The sequence below is a fragment of the Nicotiana sylvestris genome, chromosome 6 (assembly GCF_000393655.2).
Source record: "Nicotiana sylvestris chromosome 6, ASM39365v2, whole genome shotgun sequence".
NCBI classification, from domain to species: Eukaryota; Viridiplantae; Streptophyta; class Magnoliopsida; order Solanales; family Solanaceae; genus Nicotiana; species Nicotiana sylvestris.
In genome coordinates this window covers 156,460,246-156,484,806 of record NC_091062.1, presented here as the reverse complement: position 1 = coordinate 156,484,806, position 24,561 = coordinate 156,460,246, and the positions used below count along the sequence as shown (strand labels likewise).

At 39.9% G+C, this 24,561-nt stretch overlaps 1 protein-coding gene across 1 annotated transcript; it reads left to right on the top strand.

Annotated features, from left to right (window-relative positions):
* The first annotated feature begins 1,150 nt into the window (after positions 1-1,150).
* On the top strand, positions 1,151-13,566 carry LOC138871525 (uncharacterized). The gene is made up of 3 exons (XM_070149406.1): positions 1,151-1,396; positions 8,869-9,138; positions 13,531-13,566. The coding sequence occupies exons 1-3, from the start codon at positions 1,151-1,153 to the stop codon at positions 13,564-13,566; spliced, it is 552 nt and encodes a 183-aa protein (XP_070005507.1).
* The last annotated feature ends 10,995 nt before the right edge of the window (positions 13,567-24,561 follow it).

Genomic DNA, 24,561 nt, shown 5'->3' with positions numbered 1-24,561 from the left:
AAGCTTCGGGGTAGCAAGGCTAAACAAAAGCACCATGCATCACGTTTTTACCTTTTACTAGCTGATTTTATTTCTGCATTGTCTTTTAATTTTGAAAAGAGCTCTGATATTCAAAATAATTATGAATTTAATTGAAGCATTACAGTTTATTATATATCTCGCTCTTATTATTTTTCTATCATTCACTTTATTTTACACATCATTACTATTACTTGCCTTGACGATGAACCAACGATTGCGACTTGCAATGAGACAACGCAACAAACGGATACGGACCCAGAAGAGGATGATATACCAGAAGAGGTCGTCAGAGGAGTTGAGAATTTTTAAAATAGGCCTGAGTCTAACTTGGACGAAACTGAGGTCGTTAATTTGGGAGATACAGGGAATGTCAAAGAAACACACATCAGTATTCACTTATCACCATCAGAAAAGAAGGAGTACACGGAGTTCCTAAAGGAATATGAAGACATATTCGCCTGATCATATGATGATATGACTGGTCGCAGCACATCCATTGTAGCTCACAAACTACCAACAGATCCAACATGCCCGCCAGTAAAGCAGATGCTCAGGAAATTCAAACCCTACATGAGTTTGAAAATCAAAGAAGAGGTTACCAAGCAAGCCGCACATGAATGGTTTTGTCTTAGCAAAGAAGATACTCCGAGCAGGGTATTTTTGGATGACTATGGAAACAGACTGTATCCAGTATGTTCGCAAATGCCATCGCTGTCAAATACATGCAGATATGATAAAGGCACCTCCAAACGAGCTTACTGCAACAAGCTCACCATGGCCATTCGTCGCTTGGGGAATGGATGTTATCGGACCTATCGAGCCTGCCGCATCAAATGGGCACAGGTTCATCTTAGTGGCAATCGATTATTTTACCAAATGGGTCGAAGCAGCATCATACAAGGCGGTTACTAAGAAGGTTGTGGCGGGTTTCGTCCGCGACTGCATTGTTTGTCGGTTTGGAGTTCCAGAATCAATCATCACCGATAATGGTTCCAATCTCAACAGCAACTTGATGAAAGCAATGTGTGAAACTTTCAAGATCAAACACAAGAACTCTACAGCCTATAGGCCTCAGATGAATGGAGTTGTGGAAGCAGCCAACAAGAATATCAAGAAGATACTAAGGAAGATGGTCGAAAGGCACAAACAATGGCATGAGAAGTTATCATTCGCCTTATTGGGATACCGCACTACAGTCTGCACATCGACTGGAGCAACTCCCTACATGCTGGTTTATGGTACAGAGGCTGTCATCCCCGTCGAGGTAGAAATTCCCTCCTTAAGGATCATACAACAAGTAGAATTGGACGATGCAGAATGGGTAAGAGGTCGCTACGAGCAGTTAGCCCTTATAGATGAAAAAAGGATGAATGCAGTTTGTCACGGTCAGTTGTATCAGAACAGAATGTCCAAAGCCTTCAACAAAAGGGTTAAGCCAAGGAAGTTTACACCGGGGCAGCTAGTGTTGAAGAAAATATTCCCACATAAAGATGAAGCCAAGAGGAAGTTCTCCCCCAATTGGCAGGGTCCGTACATGGTTCACCGGGTTCTAATTGGAGGAGCCCTTATTCTTGCAAAGATGGATGGAGAAGTCTGGCCGAAGCCAATCAATTCAGACGCAATGAAATGATATTATGTGTAACCGCTTATGATTCCCTTAATGATGTAATTTGAACTACGCCTGACCTGATTCCCATTTAAGAGGGGATACGTAGGCAGCCCTATGGGTTCGGTCACAATTTAATAAAAATTTCATTTTTTCCCGCTATTGGAACTTGGGCAGAATTTTGAGGACCCTCAAAATTCCGAAGTTAATTTTAGTTCATGCATCGCCAGAAGCGCCAGCCCAGTAAACTGGGGCAGAATTTTGAGGAGGACCCTCAAAATTCCAAAGATGTTTTTTAGTCATTCAGCACAACCGTCAGAAATGTCCGCTCAGCAAACTGGGGCAGAATTTTGAGGAGGACCCTCAAAATTCCGGAGAAAAAGAGGTTGCAATGTCTTGAACCACGTCGCAGTCGTTGGTTCATCTAAAGAAAACTATTTTCGATTATATATGTTATATTTACTAAATCATGCATAACTATTATCTGAATTGTTGTTGTTTAGCGACGCTACCCCAATGACGCACAACGTCAAGAGCCCAGGGAAGACGAACTAACCTTTCCCCTCACAGAACTCCCGATTTTCTTTGGATGCAGGCACTCGACTTGCAATATCGTCAGGTATATTTATGTACGCATACTTTCCCAAGAATGCAACTTTTCAGAATCATCACTTGCCCGCAATTGCTATCAGTACACAATCTCCCCAGCAGTCATATTGTCGTAATCATCTATCAGCTAAGAGATCTTACTACTAATCATCCTTTTATATTCTTGCACTGCATAAGGCTACCATTCTGCCTTCCGAGGTTAAGCTCTACCTCCATCTGCATTTCTCTGTATTGCATAAGGCTACCTCTCTGCCTTCCGAGGTTAAGCTCTACCTCCATCTACATTTCTCGGCATTGCATAAGGCTACCTTTCTGCCTTCCGAGGTTAAGCTCTACCTCCATCTGCATTTCCTGCATTTTGCATAAGGCTACCTTTCTGCCTTCCGAGGTTAAACTCTACCTCCATATGTATTTCTCTACATTGCATAAGGCTACCTTTCTGCCTTCCGAGGTTAAGCTCTACCTCCATCTGCATTTCCTGCATTGCACAAGGCTACCTTTCTGCCTTTCGAGATTATGTTCTATCTCCATCTGCATTCTGCATAAGGCTACCTTTCTGCCTTTCGAGACTAAGCTCTGTCTCCATCTGTATTTTGCATAAGGCTACCTTTCTGCCTTCCGAGGTTAAGCTCTACCTCCATCTGCATTTCCTGCATTGCATAAGGCCACCTTTCTGCATTTCGAGACTAAGCTTTGTCTCCATCTGCATTTTGCATAAGGCTACCTTTCTGCCTTTCGAGACTAAGCTCTGTCTCCATCTGCATTTTGCATAAGGCTACCTTTCTGCCTTCCGAGGTTAAGCTCTACCTCCATCTGCATTTCCTGCATTGCATAAGGCCACCTTTCTGCCTTTCGAGACTAAGCTTTGTCTCCATCTGCATTCTGCATAAGGTTACCTTTCTGCCTTCCGAGACTAAGCATTGTCTCCATCTGCATTTTTTTTGCATTGCATAAGGCAACTTTTCTGCCTTTCGAGGTTAAGCTCTACCTCCATCATCATCTGCATAAAGCTGCCTTTCTGCCTTCCGAGACTAAGCTCTATCTCCATCCTGCATGGCTAAAATATCACCACTTTATTTTCTTGCATGGCTGAAATATCGCCACGTTATTTTCTTGCATGGCTGAAATATCGCCACTTTATTTTCTTGCCTCGGCTGAAAGATCGTCACCTTAACTTTCTTGCATAGGCTGAAATATCGCCACCTTTATTTACGTCTTGCATCGGCTGAAAGATCGCCACCTTCTGCATTTCATGGGCTGAAAGATCGCCAAATTTTCCAAAGGCGTCATTGTTCGGAGGTACCATTTTCATAGCCCGAGAATGCCATGTCATGGCCTGAGGACCCCATTTTATCTTTTGCATATCATTATTTAAAGGCATCATGGTTCAGAGGCACCATTCTCATAGCCCGAGAACATCATTTCATAGCCTACGAATCCTTTACCATACGCCTCATGGCCCAGGACGTCATGGTTCGAGGACGTCATCCTAACCATCCGAGGGCAGCATTCATTGTCCAGTGGGAACTTTCATCACGTTTAAATTTACACACGATATACGCTCTTATTGCTTACTTGTAGGTACACCGGCTGGCAACGGCCGCCTCAGCAGGAGCGATCCCGCTCCGTTTCCCTCAGCCTATCGATTTTCAGAAACCTCTCTCAATCTAAACATCGCATTCGTCCGTTTCAAATTTCCATCGGCATATTCCGTCAATGGTTCTTGAACTACATATGGCCTGATTCCTGTAAGACCAGGGATATGTAGGCAGCTTAGAAACCAGAGCTCGGTCAAAACTCCTTTCAAATCGCCACTTCCGATCAAAATTGGCCATCTTATCTTTACCCGACAACTCTTTCATCCTTCCCGGGTAAAGAGGGCAGCTGTTGATACCCAATTTTTCCCTATATATTTTTTATACTCAAAATACTTTCAAAATTGCATATGTATGCATATATAAGCATGCCTAAGTATTTTGGTATTTTTCCCAAATTTTTAAAGATTTTCAAAACCAATTTATTGTCTATTTTAACAATACAAAATCCAATAATTATTTCCGAAATTATCATTTTGGTGAATAATTTATTTCCATCCTCATAGTCACACCAAAACATAATTAACGTGATTTTTGCATATTTTTGACAATTTCATTTGATATTTTTAAGCTAAATTACATAAAATTGTAATTATGGCCTATATTACGATTAATAGCGTTTCGCAATCATAAAATCATTTCCGGCATTTTTAGATTAATGTTTATATATTATTAATTATCTCGGTGCTTTTAATTTTTTTTAAAAATCATTTTACTATTTTTTATAAATAAAAAAGTGTAAAACTGGCTATTTAACATGTAGCCTCAGTTCATTTCAATTATAGCCCCATTACTTTTTAATTTTAGCCTAAAAGTCACCCAATTTCAAACTCAAATTCGGACGACCCAGTTCTTATTTTTACCCGACCCCTTAACCCATTTTTAACCCGTCCGGATTTCCTTTTAAATCCTGGTCGTTGATCATTTTGATCAACGACCCTGATTCACCCTTTCCTTTTATAATCCCCTAACCCCTCTAACCCTAACCCCATTTGCCTTATGACGCCACCTCTGAATCCCAAAACTCTCTCAAGGTCCTTCGGAACCCTATCCTCCTCCTACCTTGTTCCAACATGTTTTCACCGGAGTCCATGGCTTCTCAGGCCATGGACAGCCTACACTTACCTCCCCCGGCTCTGGCATGCCTGATGCTCGAAGGTTCGAGGCCAGACCTCGAAGGTCTTCACTCAGACCTTCACCGATTTGAAGATTCCGGCCATCTTCGGCCTTGCTCCGGCATACCATGGTGTTTTGAGCCTGATTCTGACCTATCCGACTCAGATCGGTGACCTTTTCAAACCTTTTTCTAGGGTTCTTCTGAAACCCTAACCCGTCGAGGTTTTCCCCGATTTTTCTTTTAGATCTGTTGTGTATCTATGCTCTACTTGAGTGTTCAAACGATTTCCCTAACTTTTCTTTCAAAAATTACTTTCCGAAGCCTCTTGTACCATCTAAGGTTTTCTGAAAATACGTAAGTGTTTATCTGACTTTCTTCTCCTTTTCTTTTGTATGTATTTGCCTCTACTGTGTTCTTATGTTTTCCTTCTAACACGTATGTTCCTATACCGTGCTTTCTATATTCCGTTCTTGTATGTTCTGCTATTGTGGTTTCTACACTAAGTCCGTGTATGCTTTTCTACTATGTTCTACTATTTTCTTCTACTATATTCTTGTATGTTTCACCTACTGTATTCTTCTATCGTGTTCTTAAGTGCTCTTAGTATTTTTCCCGTCTACTGAACTTTGTTTAAGCCTCTTCTAAAAGGATTTTCTTAAGCATGCTTCCTTCTACTGTTCTTATCAGTTTTTTCTCATCACGCTTTGAATTAGTTTCTTTACTCTATTGATTTGAACTCTTCTAAACTCTGTTACTGGATTTTCCACTGATTTTGCGATGGCATGACAATTTTTCTTTCATACTTAACGTGTTTGTATGCTCTTTATATGTGATGAACCTTTCTGTAAAAGGGCTTTCCAACTTGTGATTGATTCAGAATCCCTTTTAATAGTCCTAATTGATTGCTACTGATTTTTCTTAAGTTAAAATCTTTCCTCTCTTTCTGACTTGGTTCATTGGTAATGTCGAATCCCTAATTCCTTGATTTACTAGGTACTAATTGATTTACTGTGTTCTTTCCTTATTTGGGCTAACCGTATATTTTAATATTTTCTTTCCCTAGTTAAACCCCTATGTATTTACCCCTAATTTCCTACTTTACACAAGATGTTTACTTGATTCTCTTTCCTTAACTGATTGTTGTCCATTACTGTTTGAGTTTGAACTCTTTAATTAAAGGAAGTTCTTATGTTGATTGATTATAATTAATACATAGTTCCATAATTGCTATGATTGTTCCCTTACTCTCTACCTGTTTTCCAAGATATAAATACTCGACTCTTTTTCTTTTCACGACACGGAATACATTTTCAGAGCTTCATCTAATTCTCACAACCCCTTCTAAAACTTTCTGCACTTTGGCTTTCTCAAGACTTCTGCTTTCATTTGTTTTTTCTAAAACTGGTATGTCCTAGTTTTGATTCTAGCATCAACCCCAATGTGTTTACTTACCCGTTTTTATGTCCATGCCTACTTTACTGTTTTGTAGAGTTCAACTTCAATGATAGTATGCTTATGTCTTGCTATCTGTTACTGCAATGAATCCCATTCCCCATACCCCTTTATGTGCTTGAGCTATGGTTTAAGACATGGCAATACACAAAGTTATTGTCCATGGATTAAAGCTGGATCCTTTGGATCCTAGGCTCTTTCAATTTCTCATACCCCATTCCTTCAGGTGTGTTGAGTTGAGGTATAGCCTGGCAGCATCCAAGTTGCTGTCCAGGGCTAAACCTGACCTTCAATAGGTCCTAACTCTCTAATTTTTAGCTGACAGGCTGGTCAGGGGTGTGCCAGCACTCCTAATTGCTGGTCATGACCACCAGCCTTCCTTGGCATTCCCTAATTCCCCTCTATTGCACCTACACCTATTCCTAGAACCTTAAGTTCTGCCCCTCTCTTTTGAGCCTTGCTTTGGGACCTTGAGTTCCCTCTGAACTTGGACATTTGAGGGTTGGCCCTTCCACACTGCACTATAATCTAATTTTGCATTATATTTGGGGTGTAAGCATTGCATGGGGTTCTTGAAGCTCCTTGGAACTTTGACATATCCCAAATAAGAGAAAGGCTTTGGAATCTGATCTTTGGAAGTTGGTTTATTTCATATTTCAGACCCGGGGTCTGAATTAGTCTCTCCTTGGTTGGAATCTCTAATTTCTGATATATTTTTTCTTGTTTATTATGGTCTGTAATAAACATTTGGGGTCGGCTAGTGGAAAAGGGTAGGGGACTATGCATGCAATGGGTAGATACCATGTTCATAGGGAATTACTATACTTCTAAAATTCTGCACTCATGTAGATACCATGTTCATAGGGATTACTTTTTTTTCTAAAGTTTTGCAAATCTTTGAAACTATACATTCTCATATAGATACCATGTTCATAGGGAATTACTATACTTATGAAATTCTGCATCTTCATATAGACACCATGCCTATAGGATTTTCTGCATTCTGCATCTTCATATAGATACCATGCCTATAGGACTTTCTGCATTCTACATTTGTCATTAGGAAAACCTATTATAGGATTTAAATACCTAATCAATTGCATGTAAACAACATGCCTATAAGATTCTTGCATTAGCAATAATAGTGCTCAAATCAGAAACACCTATAAAGCATGTCTATAAGAGTTGTTAACTAAACCTGAATCGTCAACTCGTTTATAAGCCTAAAATCAGTAGCAATAATGTTTAACGCCTGCAGATCTTATGTCCCTGTAATTGACAATTCTTTTTCTACAATCAGTTTACTTCTTTATTTCCGAAACTAATAGATATCATGCCTATAGGTTCTGTTTAATGCCTAGGCAAGCCTTAGGGTAAAATTTTATAATTGCATCAGTTTTGATAATTACAACCGGCAGGCAGACCTAATTCGGACTTCTTATCTGAAAAATATGTGATAAATTAGCCACCCTTCCTACGTTAAGTTTAATACAGACCAAACCAGTATTTGTAAGTCATGCTAAATAATATGCTACTTTGAATGAGGAGGCCGACTTGAGCCCTAACTGCTATTTGTTTCCCTTTAAACTGCTATCTGTTATTGCTTGTCGCCTAGATTTTTATCCTTTTGAAAACTCCGCAAAAGCCCCAACTACCTCCCCTTTAGGATTAATAGTCCCATATGCCTCCGGGACTGATAGGATTGGGACGGGTAATATCATGCAATAAGTAACGATACCATTCTATGCTTTAACACTTTAATGGGGTGGGAAGGGTAGATATGGATATGATGACCGATGCGCTAATATCACGTGCGATCCCTCTTCTGAGAAGTGATTGCTGGGTATTGCATTGAAGTGATCCATATTGATTATAAACTTAGGACTCCCCTCCCGTTATTTACTTTCATCTCTTCTTGTAAAACTATTCAAATCGTTTTTTATAAATTTCTGCCCTCTCCACTTACCTTCGAAAGTTTTCAGCCTGATTGCAATGTTATACGTGAATCCTTATTTGAGTCTTGATTGTTTACTTGTAAAGTCATAATTGTAACATGGCCGGGAACCACACTAGTAGATCTTGAGAGGTGCCTAACACCTTTCCCTCGAGATAATTTCTCGCCCTTACCCGAACTCTGGTTTTCCAACTCAAACTCTTCTAAAAAAAAGTGTCCTAATGCACTATAATCATTAGGTGGAGACTCTTCAAATTTCGAAACCTAATTCTCGAAAGGGAATAGAGTTGTCCTTCCCAATGTCGTATACCCGGTTTCTGACCCCACGGTTAGAGAAAAAGGGGGCGTCGACAGGGATTAGTTTCTACCGCTTGCAGAGTTTGCTTATAACAACAGCTACTAGTCGAGTATTCAGATGACTCCATATGAGGCTTTGTATGGGAGGCAGTGTAGGTCTCCAGTTAGTTGGTTCGAGCCTGGTGAGGCTAGGCTATTGGGGACTGATTTGGTGCAGGATGCTTTAAAGAAGGTGAAGGTGATTCAGGAGAGGCTTCGTACAACGCAGTTAAGGAAAAAGAGTTATTCTGACAGGAAGTTTCGATATGTGTCCTACATGGTTGGTGACAAGGTTCTATTGAAGGTTTCGCCCATGAAGGGTGTTATGAGATTTGGAAACAAAGGGAAATTGAGTCCACAGGTCATTGGGGCTTTTGAGATGCTTCGGAGGATTGGGGAGGTGGCTTATGAGCATGCTTTGCCACCGAGCTTGTCGAGTGTGCATCCGGTATTTTAAGTTTCTATGCTCCGGAAGTATATTGGGGACCCGTCTCATGTTTTGGATTTCAACATGGTTCAGTTGGATGATATTTGACTTATGATGTGGAGCCAGTAGCTATTTTGGGTCATCAGGTTCGAAAGTTGAGGTCGAATGATGTAGCTTCAATGAAAGTGCAGTGGAGTGGTCAGCCCATGGAGGAGGCCACATGGGAGACCGAGCAGGGGATGCGAAGCAGATATCCTCACCTGTTTGAGGCTTCAAGTATGTTTCTTGATTCGTTCGCGGACGAACATTTGTTTAAGTTGGGAAGGATGTGATGACCTGGCCAGTCGTCTCATGAATTACCGCTCTATTTTCCCTCTTTCTGCTTCTTTATGCTTTGTTCATCCGTGTTATGTGATATCGGGTTGGTGGATCGAATCCGGAATATATTTAGTAAGGTTTGAGACATTTAGTCTCTTTTGAGGAAGCATAAGTTGGAAAAGTCAACCGGATATTGACTTATGTGTTAGAGGGCTCAGATGTAAGTTTCAATGGTTTGGTATTGGAAGTTCGGAGTAGATTTAGGCTTGAATTGGCAAAGTTGATATTTTGGCAATTTCCGGTTGGTAGGCGAGATTTTGATATAGGGGTCATAATGGAATTTCGAGAGTTGCAGTAGTTTTGTTGGGTTATTTGGGATGTGTGTGCAAAATTTGAGGTCATTCGGACATGGTTGGGTTGGATGTTTCATCAAAAGCGATATTCGGAAGATTTTAGAAAGTTTGGCTTGAATCCGATGTGGTTTGGTTGATTTGATATTGTTTGAGGTGTTTTGAAGATTGGTACAAGTTTGAATAAAGTATTAGGATATGTTTATGCTTTTCGTTGACGTCCTGTGGGCCTCGGGGTGATTTCGGATGGTTGATAGGAAGTTTGAGACTATGTTGCAGCTGCTGAATTTGCTACTTCTGGTATTTCCGCACCTGCGGATTTGGGACCATAGGTATGACGCCGCATATGCGGGCGTTTAGTTGCAAAAGGGGCCTGATGAGCACCGACCGCAAGAGCGGTTAGGGTGACCGCATCGGCGATGTTACAGATGCGGAAGGTTGACTGCAGATGCGGCTTTAGCTGTTAAGTGAGAACCGTAGAAGCCATTATTTGGCCGCAAATGTGGTACCGCAGAAGCAGTAATTTGGCTCCAGATGCGAAAATTACTGGGCAGAAAGTATAAATTGTGGCCTTCACAAAATTTGAGCTATTTCACCATTTTTGACTTCGGCTTTGGAGCTTTTTGGAGGATTGGAAAGAGGGATTTCAAGGGAACTTCATTAGGGTAAGGAATTTGGACCTAAAATTTGTTCCTATGCTATTATTACACGGGTTAGAGCTAAATATCATGGAAATTAAGGGTCAAAATTGGGGAAACTAGGGCTTGGAAACTTACACATTTGCTTGGGGATTTGAAGGACCATTTAAGGACGGATTTCAGAACTTTTGATATGTATGAACTCATGAGGAGATGAGGAATCTATTGATGTAAAAATTATCGAATTTCGAGACGTGGGCCCGGGGGTCGGGTTTTGGTAATTTCGGGATTTGTGTTGTAAATTAATTATTTTCACTGGGGCTTCGTTCCCTTAGCATATTTTGACGTCCTCGTTCTGATTTTGGATAGATTCGATGCGAGTGGAGGCCGATTCGAGGGGCAAAGGCATCGCGAGCTAGAAATTTGACCGGTTCGAGGTGAGTAATGATTGTAAATGATGTTCTGAAGGTTTGAAACCCCGGATTGCACATCGTAGTGCTATATTGAGGTGACGCACACGCTTGATGACGAGCGTGAGGTCGTGCACTGTTGGGGATTATGACTTAGTCCAACCCAAATGACTATTTTACCATGTATTTGACTGAAATCTATTTGCTATCATCATGATTTCGGCTGAACGCCATATTTGGGCCTTGTGCCAACTATTTGAATCCTTCGGGGATTTTTACTGGTATTTTCTCGTTGTTTTGACTTTATACTTGAACTCAGTCATGTTATATTTCACTGTTTTCGTACTCAGCCATGTTTACTTTGTTTTAACACTTACATGATCTTTTAAATGATATTTTGGGCTGAGAAACATGTGTTACTACTCCCCGAGTGGCTTATGAGGATTTTTGACTGAGTAAGGCCGAGGGCCTATGTTATGAGGAAACATTTGATACTGATTATGAGGCTGAGGGCCTGAGATATGTATGTCAGGAGGTGGCTTGATTGATATGAGGCCGAGGGCCTAGTGATGATCCCACCAGGTGGCTTTATATTGCGCTTGGGCCGTAAGGGGCCCCTCCAGGAGTCTGTACAACCCCAGTGAGCGCGGATACCTATTGTGATGTGAAATTGAGCCTGAAGGGCTGGTATTGTTCTGAGATGTTGCCCGAATGGTGGAATTGTGAATACTGTGACCGAGGGGCGAACCTTTATGTGTTTATTTTCTTAATTAATTGTCCATTACCTGCTTAATTGTTGAAAAAGGATTTTCATGAAATTACATTCGCTATAAAGGATTTTTTCCTATCTTTCACTGATTCACTGATTTTTAAATGGTTTTACTGCTTCATTATAGAATGCTTTGTGCTTTTCGCGATTTTTTGCTTTCAGACTTTATTTACATTTGTTACTCACTGAGTTGGAGTACTCACTTTACTCCCTGCACCCCGTGTGCAGATTCAGGCGTTGCGGATCCTGCCAGTGCGAGTTGAGAGCTCCCAGCAGATATCGAAGTCCACGAGGTAGCTATTGACGTCCGCAGTCCCGTGTTTCTCCCTCTTTACCATTTCTATCTCTTATCAGACATTTGTAATAGTTTGTAGACTTTTCAGACTTGTATTAGGTTTTATAGATGCTCATGACTAGTGACACCCCGGTATCGGGCTGTGTTGAGTGTTCTTCCGTATATTTATAATATCATCCGCTACTTTGGTTTATTTATTCATGCTTAGGCCATTTCGTATTGTTTAACTGTTTAAAAATGGAAATGGGTTTAACTGGCTGGCCTTATCTTCATGAGATGCGCCATCATGACCGGGTCCGGATTTAGGGTCGTGACATATTTGTATTCCATAACCTCAAAATAAACAATTCAGCTTAACTTATATGAACATGCTTTTCTAAAATATTTGCTTTCAGAATATTAAAACAATTCAAAGTGTGCTTGATTCTCAATTGCAAGCAGGTCACTGTTGATATTATTTTAATATTTGTAACTTTTTTTTCTTCCTGCTTTTGATTAGCCCTCAATTCCTTACATTTATCTCAATGCTAGTTTTAGCTTTAAAAATCAACGGTTAGGCATTTCTCTATGTTTAAATTGAAAAACAACTCAATAAATCACTTTCGCTTGGTGATATGAAATTCTTAATTATCAAGTAAAGTTTAACATATCTTATGAGCTAGATCAGGATTAAAAATATTCGACGCATGATAACTTTCGCCTTTTTGTTTCTTCCTGTTTTGTGTATATATCAATGATAATTAGTTTGCTGATGTTCTCTTTAATCTAGAACTTGTCCGAAAAATCTCATGTTTTACTTTTCACAGCCATTTACTATGATCTGATGTGACCAACTTGATTTGTTTGTAAGAAAATCCTATTTTAATTACTTGAATTTGTATAGTTTGACTTGTGTTTAAATGAATTTATATATACTCTAATGTTCTTGTCTTGGCATTATTGGTGTATATCTATACTGCAAGGCTTAATTAGTTCTAAGCAATTTGAAACTTAGGCATGAACGAATCTTAAATTTTTAAGAACCAATTTATAATATTTATCTCTGAAAATCATGCTTGGAATCTCTTGTTTTGCATTTAGAGATCATGCTCTAGTACTTTTACTCTCTCAAGTTGTTTCAGCTCTTCTACCTGCAAGATACAAGCAAGATATTGATTTGAAGTTTATAAATCTGGTGAGAGATATAGGATTTTTCAGGAGTATTTAGTTTCTAAGATACAAAGCTAGAGTTAGATGACTTTATAGGTAAGAAAAATTTTAAAGTGACTTTAGTGGGTTATTTTCATAACTTAGATGGTCATTTAAAGAATTAATTCCTTTATCTGTTATGGGCTCTTTTGCGTGTTAAATTTTTGTGTTTTCCAATTGAAGATGTTGATGTTGTTAGTAATAAATTTGACTTCATAAGCACCATACATAGTTAAAGAAGTTTGTAAACGAAGCTTTTTGTAATCACACCAACTTATTTTTAGTAATGAGATAGATATCTTAACCCAAAAAATAAAGTTGTCCGTTTACGTTGTAGTTTTTGTCATATTTTTATAAGTTCCTAGTAAGTCGAATATTGCTTCAAAATAGTGCATACTAATATATTGGTTTCTTTCTAATTTTTAATTTCATTTTTAATGTGTAGGAAAATGCTGGTGATGCAACTGGAAATGATAACTAATCCGCTCAATTTGATCTTCTGAAGTGAATGATGAAGATTTTTTGATACATGTGATATTTATTAGTCATGAAACTATATGAATACATTCATTTTTGTAGAGTTCCTTGCTTGTGCGTATATTGGAACATTACTTTATTAGTACGGATATACACAAAATATGTTTCTTTTTTGAGATTTATTGCAAGCATATGAAATTATTATTTTATTGCTATATATTATCTAATTTAATGCGTGAGAATATAATGTCTATGCGTGAAATAAATTTGATTACAACATTTATGGCTCATAAATATTTAGAAAAAGAAATTGACAATTGCCACGCTTCAAAATGTGGCAATAGAGAGTAGTAAAATGGCATGTAAAATTACAAAAACGATGCTTCAAAATCTTTGCTTTAGAAGCCACACTTCAGAAGTATGGCCTATAAGGCAACAAATCTACACTTCAAAAGTGTAGCTTTAGGTCATGCAAAACGTTGCCATAGGAGATGCTACAACCGTGGCTTTTATACCTTATCGGCCACACTTTTGAAGCATGACTTTTAAAGCAACACTTTAAAAGCATGGCCTTGGGAAGAGGTTATGGTACTTTAGGCCACCCTCCAAAAAGAGTTGCTTAAGGTCGAAAAGTGTGGCCTTTGTTCAAATGTCACACTTTTTGATAGTTTAGGCAACACTTTGTAGGGGTGGCTAAAGACCCAAAATTGCTACGACTCCGGTTCGCCCTCCGTGAACCATCGTGACGGCACCTAGTCTCTACGACTAGGTAAGCCTAAAATGTGGAAGATAAACTAAATTTGCGAAAGAAAACTATTTTAAATAGAAATAGAGTAATAAAACAGCGTTTAAAAGTGTCGCTCAGCATACACAATATTATCTCTTAAAACCAATACATTTTCCCAAAACCCGAAAACCCATGAATCACAAGCTAAGAGATACATAATAAGCTCTAACTCTAGAAATGTCTAACCAAAAAAGGAATACTGAAGGGCTATACTATTACAGAAAGATAGAAAGGGACTCCTCGGACTGCGGACGCGGCAGATATACCTCGAAGTCTCTATAGAAACGTCTCGCCTGAACGATAATAAGACAGAGTGAAAGTACCTGGATCTGCACATGAAAAACATGCGTAGAAGGGGCATGAGTACACCACAGTGATACTCAGTAAGTGCCAAGCCTAACCTCGGTCGAGTAGTGACGAGGAAGGTCAAGGCCCTACTGAGATAAAATAAAGAATATAAAACATGACAGTATAAAATAAGCAGTACAGTTGAAAACTAATGATAAGAACTTAATAAAGGAAATCAAGGAATTCAATAACTGAAACAAAGGCGAAACAATCACAAGAAAATAACCGGGGATGTCTCAGTATCCCGAGGATCTCTTAGTACCCTCAATATATTCCATGGATCTCATGGTATCCCGAGGATCTCTCGGTATCTTCAATATATGCTAGGAATCTCTTGGTATCCCGAGGATCTCTTGGTATCCTCAATATATGATAGATATCTCTTGGTATCCCGAGGATCTCTCGGTATCCTCCATATATGCTAGGGATCTCTTGGTATCCTCAATATATGTGTTGGGGATCTCTCGACATCTCGCACTTCAGCTTAAATCATAAATGCGTACAGGGGATCTCGCAGGATGTCGTCCCGTAGTCCCAAAGTAAAACACACAACAATGGCACAAGGAATACTCAAATAAACTGAACTTCATAACAAGGTAACACAGACAATTCTAACCTAACATGCTTCACATAACACAAATAAGGCAGTTAAAGCAATTAAGTCAATTAGACATGCTTCTATAAATAACAGCAGGTTTAAAAGTGCAAGTAGAATAAATAGAAAGGGAAAACACAATTAAAGTTACTTAATGAAAACCGGATTTTCAACAATTAGCACAAGTATGCAGTCGTTACCTCACGTACAAGGCATTTCAATTATCAGAATATCAATCCTAAGGGAAAAGTCCCCCACACACGGTTAGACAAGCCACTTACCTCGAACATGCTCAAAATCAACCTGAAACCACGCTCTTGCCACAAGTACTCGACTCCAAATGGCCCAAATATACTCAATTCAATTGCATAATGTAAATAACACTTCAAGTAACTAATTCTACAAAGAAATTCTAACCTAATACGCAGGTAAAATGACCAAAATGCCCCTCGGGTCCACTTCTCGGAATCGGGTAAAATTTATATTTCCAGAATCCTCACACTCTCACGAGTTTAACCATACCAAAATTATCCCAATCCAATGTCAAATCCCCAATCAAAACTCAAATTCTTGGTCTAAGAACTTTCCCCCAATTTTCATACAAATTGTGAAATTAAAGGATAGATTTAAGTGTAGATTCATGAAAATTAGTTTAAACCGAGTAGGGATTACTTACCCAAATCGCCCAGGTAAAAATCTCTTCAAAAATCGCAATCTCCTGAGCTCCCAAATCCATTATATGAATTATGGCTTAAACCCTCGTTATTGTGTTTTAAAATCTGCCCAGGCAATACATTCATTGCGATCGCGGAAGCCCTGTTGTGATCGCGAAGAGCAAAACCCACGCGCCTCAGATTTACTCTATGCGAATGTGGAACCCCATCCACGAACACGATGCTTTCTCTCCCTCAAACTTACGCGATCACGGTTGGCTTCACGCGACCGTGTAGAGAAACACTAAATTCCACTGCTGCCTTATTTCTTCTACGCGAACGCGGCCTAGCCCATGCGTTCGCGATTAAGCAATGCCCATAAATATGCGTTCGCATTCCTCCTCACGCGAACACGAAGAGTAAATTTCCCTCTGCCTCATCTAAGCCTTCGCGATCGCGATCCTCCCTATGCAATCCCGATGAAGAATAGTCTGCAATAAATACCAACAAAAATCTGATCCTTCTCCAAGTCCAAAAATGGTTCGTTGAGCATCTGAAACACACCTGAGGCCCTCGGGACCTCAACCAAACCTACCAACATATCCCATAACATCATTCAAACTTGTTCCAACCTTCGGAACGCTCAAAATAACATTAAAACACCAATTTAGCATCAGATTCAAGCCTAAGAACTTCAAAAACTCTAAAAATACGCTTTTGATCAAAAAGTCTATCAACCCTCGTCCGAATGACATGAAATTTTTCATACACGTCACATTAAACACTCCGGAGCTACTCCAATTTCCGGAATTCCATTCCGACCCTCGGATCAAAATCTCACTATCGAACCGGAAACTTCAAAAATTCAAGTTTCGGCATTTCAAGCCTAAATTAGCTACGGACCTCTAAAACACAATCCGAACACGCCCTTAAGTCCAAAATCACCCAACGGAGCTAACAGAGCCATCAGATTTCCATTCTGAGGCTGTCTTTACACTGTTCCGACTACGGCCAACTTTTCAACACTGAATCTCTCATTTAGGGACTAAGTGTCCCAAAACTCTCCGAAACTCAAAACCGAACTTCCCGACAATCAATATAGCAGAAATAAACTTGGAGAAAGCAGTTAATAGAGGATCGGGGCGTTAATTCTTAAGACGACAAACTGGGTCGTCACAAAAATGTTATACTGTCTAATGTTTGTCAAAACATACATAAGAGTTTGATTACTATATAAGAGGGTGCATACATTATTGCTATTTCTATGAAGAAAATAATTTGCAAATCAAGACACATTAGAGAAAAATGAACACCTTAGTTATCTTTATGAGAACCTTCTCCGTGTGGATCTTCTGGAATTCGGTAAATGCATTTACTATCATATAAATTTGTCAATAGTTATAAAATGTAGTATATTGTAATATGACTTTAGGGTCTTGAAAAATTGACATTACAGTTTTGCTGATATTCACTGGACGAAGCAGAGTTGTACTGTAGTTTGTGTTTGTTGGAGATTTTATTTTAACTGGATTAAAGGTTAATTCCTTATTCAACTTTACTGTTTGGTTTGATTATTTTACTTGGACAGAAGTAGTGAAAACAGAAAAGAGTTTCAAAGATCTTTAAGCATTTATTGCATCGACCCTTTTTTCCTCCTTTTTTAAGTTAGTCCTTTTCGGGCAGAAAAGAATAAGTATCTTTTTAATGTGACTGATCAAGAATTTGGGATAGATTATCGGGAATCAACAGTGTCTGACTTCTTCATTCTTTTACTTTTTATGTTTTCCTGGCAATATTGTGATGAATTGATAAGTTGAATCTGGAGTTATGTCTTTCATTACCCTTCATCATTCAGTTGATTTTGTTAAAAGTATGTTCTTAATAGAACCTTCCTCCTACTCACCAACTGCCTCCTCCCTGTAATATTGTCCATCTTGGAGTGGCTTTAAAGGAAATAATAAAATCTCACATGCTTTACTTTAGTATAGTTATGTCACTATCTCTTTTTATTTCCTCCACTGTAATTCTTGAATTTTATCTGTTTATGATAAGATTTTATCATCTATAGGGATTCTGTTCGTCAGTTGGATTTAAAGTATCTCTATATTTCCATAGTTGATTGGTGTTTACTTGCATTTTGAAGGTCATGTAATGTAAAGCTCCTTCCATGTTGTTGTTTCCGGAATGGCAAGACTGACTACTAAGCTTCGCATTGCAGTTGTAGTTAACGGGAATAATGGATTAGAATGTATTTATGATGTGCTTGAAGACACAAACAGTTCCTATTTTTGTGGGTGTTATATCTACAATATTATAATGACCCGATTAGTCGTTTTGAGAAATTGCTTTCGGTCCAGCAGTTTAAGGTCACGAGCAGCTTCATATTATGTGTATTGATTTGCGTGCATGGTTGAATTTAATTTTCGGATGATTCGGAGTCGAATTGGAAGAAGGAATCTAGTTTTGGAAGCTTAAGCAGTGAGATTTGACTTCTGAGTAAACGGCTTCGGAATGAGTTCTGGACGATGTCAGCAGCTTCGTATGATGATTTTGGACTTAGGCATGCATCCGTCTTCAGATTTGGAGGTCCGTAGGGTAATTTGAGGCATTTTGGCAAAAGTTGAAAAAGTTAAAGTTTGGAAAATGGAAAAGTTTGACCCATAGTTGCCTTTGGTGATATCGGGGTCGGAATGCGATTTCGAGAGTTGAAACAGCTCCGTCTTGTCATTTGGGACTTGCCTACAAAATTTGACGTCATTCCAGGCTGGTTTGATAGGTTTCGGCACGAGTTTTGGAACTTGGAAGATTGGAAAGTTCCTAAGTTCGATTCATGGTGTGATTCGTCGTTTCGGCATTGTTCGATGTGATTTGAGACCTCGAGCGAGCTCGTGTTTGTTTATATGACTTGTTTGTGTGTTTAGACGGGGTCCGGGTGTGCTACGGGTCATGTATACGGTAAAATCGGAGGGTCCTATTTTCGGTCATACGATGCTTCGTAAGCACGTTCCCAAAAGCTCGAGGCTATTGTCGAGATTCACACCCGATGGGCTACCGACGTCCAACCGCGGGGCAATGCAGATCGATAGTTATGGTGAAAGAGTGGGAAATTCCCAAGGCATATGACTAAAAGCTGACCTAGTCTATTTGGCTAGCTCAAGCCCGTACCGTGGTATTAATTAGATGTGTCAACCATGTATCTTGGTAATAAATGCATTTGTACTATGTTAGGATTCCTCCTCATATATAAAGGGGATCCTTGTCATTTTGTAGGGGATCTGATGCTCAATTTTAAATACATAAGAACATTCTCTCTTCTCTCTAATATATTCTTTTCATCTCATTACTTGAATTTATTGCTTATATTCATCGTGCTCTATTTATTGTTCTTCATTTATTGCTTCTTATTGATCATAAAAGGCTTCCTTCAAAGCTATCATAACTGTTAATCCCCCCTCGATTGCTCCCAGCCGAGCATCTGACTCGACCTCGAGGCCCGCATACGCCAACTCGAGGCCCAGATCTCCAGCCATTTGGTTTGATTATTACATCGTTTTTAAGCAATAATCTTGCTTCTTAATCTCCTACTTAGCATTCATTGCCTAATAACTAGCATAAAAGTAGATCACATATTTTTAGAACCACAAAATCAAATTTAGCTGTAATTACCATTTTCAAGGTAAACAGTTTGGCGCCCACCGTGGGGGTAAAAATAATAGTGATTATTTTCTTGCTGGTTTTACTACATAACGCAAGTTATCTTTCACACTTTTTCTTATCCAAGATCTTTGATTTCAGGTCAAAATGTCTAACTCAGTAAATGCACGTGAAAACAACAATCTTGGGGGCAATGTAGAGAATGGTGTGGATGTTCCAGGTGTTGGTGTACCACCACGAAACCATGAGAATGAACCAGAACCAATTCCCGTGGACGCGGTCTCACGCGATGCCCAACACGTCGATATAAGCTCTCACACTAATAGTAGCATACATCAAGGAGATCAACAGGAAGTCAAGAAAACCCCGGCTCAGGAAGAACAAGGGGTTAGCCTTCACGTCATGTTCGAAATGTTACAAGTACAACATCTGGCGATTGCTCAGTTTCAATGCCGCCGAAAGACTCCCAGCACGGTAGCTCGAGAAATGGCTCCCCGAGCCGAGCAGGTACCAGAAAGATCAAGCAACAACGGGTCGGCAGCCGACCCCGCCATCATAAAAATTCTCGAGGACCTCACAAAGAGGATCAACTCGGGTGAGAAGAAGATAGATTCGAAGAAGTTTGTACAAAAGCCATTCCCACAAGAAGCGGCCCTGAAACCCATTCCAAAGAAGTTCAGAATGCCCGACCTTCCGAAGTACAACGGAACCTCGGACCCCAACGAGCATGTCACTGCTTACACTTGTGCAGTGAAAGGCAATGACCTAAGGACGACAAGATCGAGTCCATCCTACTGAAAAGTTCGGAGAGACACTTTCAAAAGGGGCGATGATGTAGTATCACAACCTGGCCCCAAACTCGATATATTCATTTGCCATGCTGGTAGATTCTTTCATAAAGGCACATACCGGTGCCATCAAAGTAGCTACAAGGAAATCCGACGTCTTCAAAATCAAGCAAAGGAGAACAAGATGCTACGAGAATTCGTATCTCACTTTCAAATGGAACGAATAGAACTACCACCGTTCTCCGACGACTGGGCGGTGAAGCCCTTCACTCATGGTTTGAACGAACGAAGCTCAGTGGCTTCGAAGCAGCTGAAGCAGAACTTAGTCGAATACCCCGCTGTTACATGGTCGGACATCCACAACCATTACCAATTAAAGATAAGGGTCGAAGACGACCAACTAGGAGTCTCCCTCAGGCTCGGTATATCCTAGCAGGTTTCCGGCAAATGAGTCAAAGTTGAATAAAGAGAGATACCAACTGTACACTGAAGACAGAAGAAATGCCCCAAGGCGCAACATACCCTGCAATGACCTCAGAATAAAGCCGTTGAGCTTCCTTGAAATTTAAGTGCACATCTACTAGTATAGCTCCATCTATCCTAGTAGAACCGCTCGGTTGGGCATAATCGCTTAGTGTATGCGGCGCTTAGTTTCAAACATCTCTCGAAGTACCTTCGATGGGAGAAGTAGTCGGTGGCTGAAAAGCCTCATTTCTCGAGGTGCATTCGACTAGAAAAGAAGATGACAATAGAGGTGGAACCGTTTCTCTAAAGCCAGAGATCTCGGGCGCAGCAGGCTCAGCCGACACATCCTCTCCGGGCCCCCGACCTGGACTCGTCTTGCTATGAGCACCGTCGCCCTGCAAAGGCCCTTTTTGCTTATTATTATCATCTTGTAGCCCAGAAGCTGGCAATCATTCTCCCTCTCCGAGAGGGCACGGTCTCGCCTCAAAGGACTCCCCGATGCCTGGGTTAGTATGCGTAAAAAGAAAGTGCCTTTCAAAAAAGTTGCAAATCACATAGCACGTACCGTGGTGTTTGGCCTCCTATCCATCCTAGAAAAAACTCGGCACTTACGCTCATTATAAGTCGAGTGAGTCGCCAGCTTCCAAGCCCAATCTGTCAGGTCGGAGACCTCGTGTGGCGTCCATGAAATTACTACAGAAAGGGAAGGAAGGCGCATTTGCGGAACTCGCCTATGCTATAAGCAAAACTACAAAGGCACAAGTATATCACTTACTTGTAAAATTCCATTCCTCGGGAAATGGCAAAAACTCCACAGGGATAATATTGACAGCTCGTAGTCGAACGAATAGGCTCATCCATCTTCGATCCCCATCTTCTTGATCATCAACTATGAAAGGCGTGGTGGATAGGCATCGTAGGGTCAGAGACCTCAATGGTGAAAAGGCCAATATAGCCTGATGAGATGACTAAGAGTGAATTCAAGCCATGATTCTTCCGCAAAGAACCTAATCATCAACACTATCCTCCAAAATGACGGGTGTCGCGCCCCCTTTTTCTCGTGAAATCGGGCTTGTGACATTTGGGAGGACAACTAGTTCCCTCTTGGGAATTGGGTTTTGGAACTTCAAGAGTCGCCACCTAATGATTAAGTGCATTAGGACACTAAGAAGGGTTTGAGTTTGAAGAACCAGAGTTTGGGTAAGGGCTAGAAATTATCTCGAGGGGAAGGTGTTAGGGACCCCATAAGATCCACTAGTGTGGTTCCCGGCCATGTTACAATTGTGACTTTACATAATCAAATAAGCAATTAAGGGCCTCAAATAGAAGGGTATTTTCACATATTATTGCAAGCAAATTGAAAGTTTGAAGAGAATAAGGAAAGCTAAAATTTTTCGGACAATAAAACAAGTTAAAAGAAAGGGGGGTCCTAGGTTTACAAACAATATGGATCACATCAATGAAATATCGGGCAATCGCTCCTCATGAGAGGGGTTGCACGTGGTATTAGTGCACCGGTCAACATATTCATATCTACCCTTCCCACCCCGTTAAGGTAGTAAAGCGCAGAATGGTGTCGTTACTTATTGCATGCTAGTACCCGCCCCAATCCTATAAGTCCCAGAGGCACTTGGGACTACAAGTCCTAAAGGGAAGGGAAATTTGTCTTTCCAGAGTCTTAAAAGGATAAAATTCTAGGGCGACAATCAAAACATATAAAGCAGGTACGGAGAGAACACATAACAGTTTAAAGGGCTCAAACAGGCCTTCTCACTTAAAGAGACAAATTGGCTAGCATGACTACAAGTACTAATTATGGTCTGAATTAAATTAAAGCGTAGGATAGGCTGATTCATCACATATTTCTCAGATGAGGAGTCCGAATTATCCTTCCCTGGTTGTAATTTATCAAAGACTGATGCAGTTAATCAATTATCTACTGGCTTGCCTAGGTGAAACTTATAGGCATGATATCTAACAATGCTTACTCCGATTTTAAATAAGGCTTACTGATTGCGGAAAAACACATAAGTTCTGCAGATGTTAGACGACATTACTACTGATTTTAGACTTGTAGATGAAATAAACGAATCAGATTCAACTGGTTACTCCTGTAGGCATGATTTCTAGGCGTTGTTGATTTTAAGACGATTATAAAAGTGCAGGGAGTCCTATGGACATGGTATCTAGAAGGCAGTTGATTATTGTTTTAACCTATAACCGTTTGCCTAATAATAGATAAAAAATGCAGAAGTGCAGAAACTATAGACAGGGTTTCTATATGCCGTGCATGAATGCAGAAAACTTATAGGAAGGATTTCTATATGATGTGCATAGATGCATAAAACTTATAGGCAAGATTCTATATGACGTGCATGAATACAAAAAACTTAAAGGCAAGATTACTATATGATATGCGAAAGTGCAGAACTTGTAAATAGTAACACATATGAGCATATTGTCTACCCTTTGCATACATAAGTGACCCTCTCCTTTTCACTAGAACCCAATAAGTTATTACAACATATTACAGACCAGAATGAATTAAGAAAAGTAAAATTACATCAGAAATTAAGCTACAACCAAGGAGCCTAATTAAGACTCAAAGTCCAACAATATGAGGTGAACCAACTTCCAGGATTAGGTTTCCAAACCCTTCTCTTATTTGGGATATGTCAAAGTTCCTCAAGAGCCTCAAATGGACTCCAGGCAGTGCTTACAACCCAAATATATTGCAGAATTAGGAGCATAGTGCAGTGTGGAAATGCCAGCCCTCAGAAGTCCAAGTTCAGAGGGAACACAAGGTCCCAAAGCAAGGCTCATAAGATGGGGGCAGAACTTAGAATCTAAGAGTAAGTGTAAGTGCATAGAGGGGGAATTAGAGGAAGCCATGGCAGGCTGGTGGTCATGCCCAGCAATCAGGAGTGCTGACACACCCCTGACTAGCCTATTAGCCACATTTTGAGAGTTGGGATCCATTGAGGATCAGGTTCATACCTAAGCAGCAATTTGGATGTTGTCAGGCCATGAACCTTAACTCAAACACATAGAAGGGGGTGTGGGTATAAGGGGTTCATAACAAACAGCAGATACAAAGAGAGAGTAGCATATTCAATACATAACATGAATAGCAAAGTAGACAGGAGTGTAGCAACTGTAAAATAAACACATAGGGATGGTGCTGAAATTGAAATTAAGGCATACCAGTTTCAGGGAAACAAATAAGTGAAAGCTGAAGTCTTGTAAACCAAATTTCAAGCAAATAGTACAAATGATCTCAGAAGAGAGTAGAGTATTGTATTTGAGAGGTGTGTGTGTAAAGTGTTGAATTCGAAGTGTTGAACTGAAGGTTCAATGTGTCTAAGTGCAGAAGGGTCGTGCCCCTTTTACAGTGCAGAAAACAAGTAAGAAAAGGTAAGGGAATAGTTTGCAATCAATCACACAGAATCTCCCTTCAGTTAAGGGATTCTGATTTCAAATGGGTAGAAGACAATTAAGGAAAGAATTAGATTAAAATCTTTTCCAAAGTAGTACAAGAAGGGCAAATACATATAAACTATGTAAGGAAAGAGTTTGATAGCAACACAGTTTGTGCAAATAAGGAGAGGCAATCAATCATCAGCCAGTAAAATCAGAAATTGAGTTTTGGTATGAATGAATCCAACCAGAAAAGGTGAAGAAAGGTTTAATTAAAGAAAATCAGTAACAA

What these genes read in the sequence shown, in the direction of transcription:
- LOC138871525 (XM_070149406.1), top strand. Translation starts at nt 1,151, where the DNA reads ATGGTCGAAAGGCACAAACAATGGCATGAGAAGTTATCATTCGCCTTA. An exon ending in ATGAAAAAAGGATGAATGCA is followed by an intron (nt 1,397 to 8,868) that starts GTTTGTCACGGT and finishes GATTTGGTGCAG; the next exon opens with GATGCTTTAAAGAAGGTGAA. An exon ending in GCTTGTCGAGTGTGCATCCG is followed by an intron (nt 9,139 to 13,530) that starts GTATTTTAAGTT and finishes TTTAATGTGTAG; the next exon opens with GAAAATGCTGGTGATGCAAC.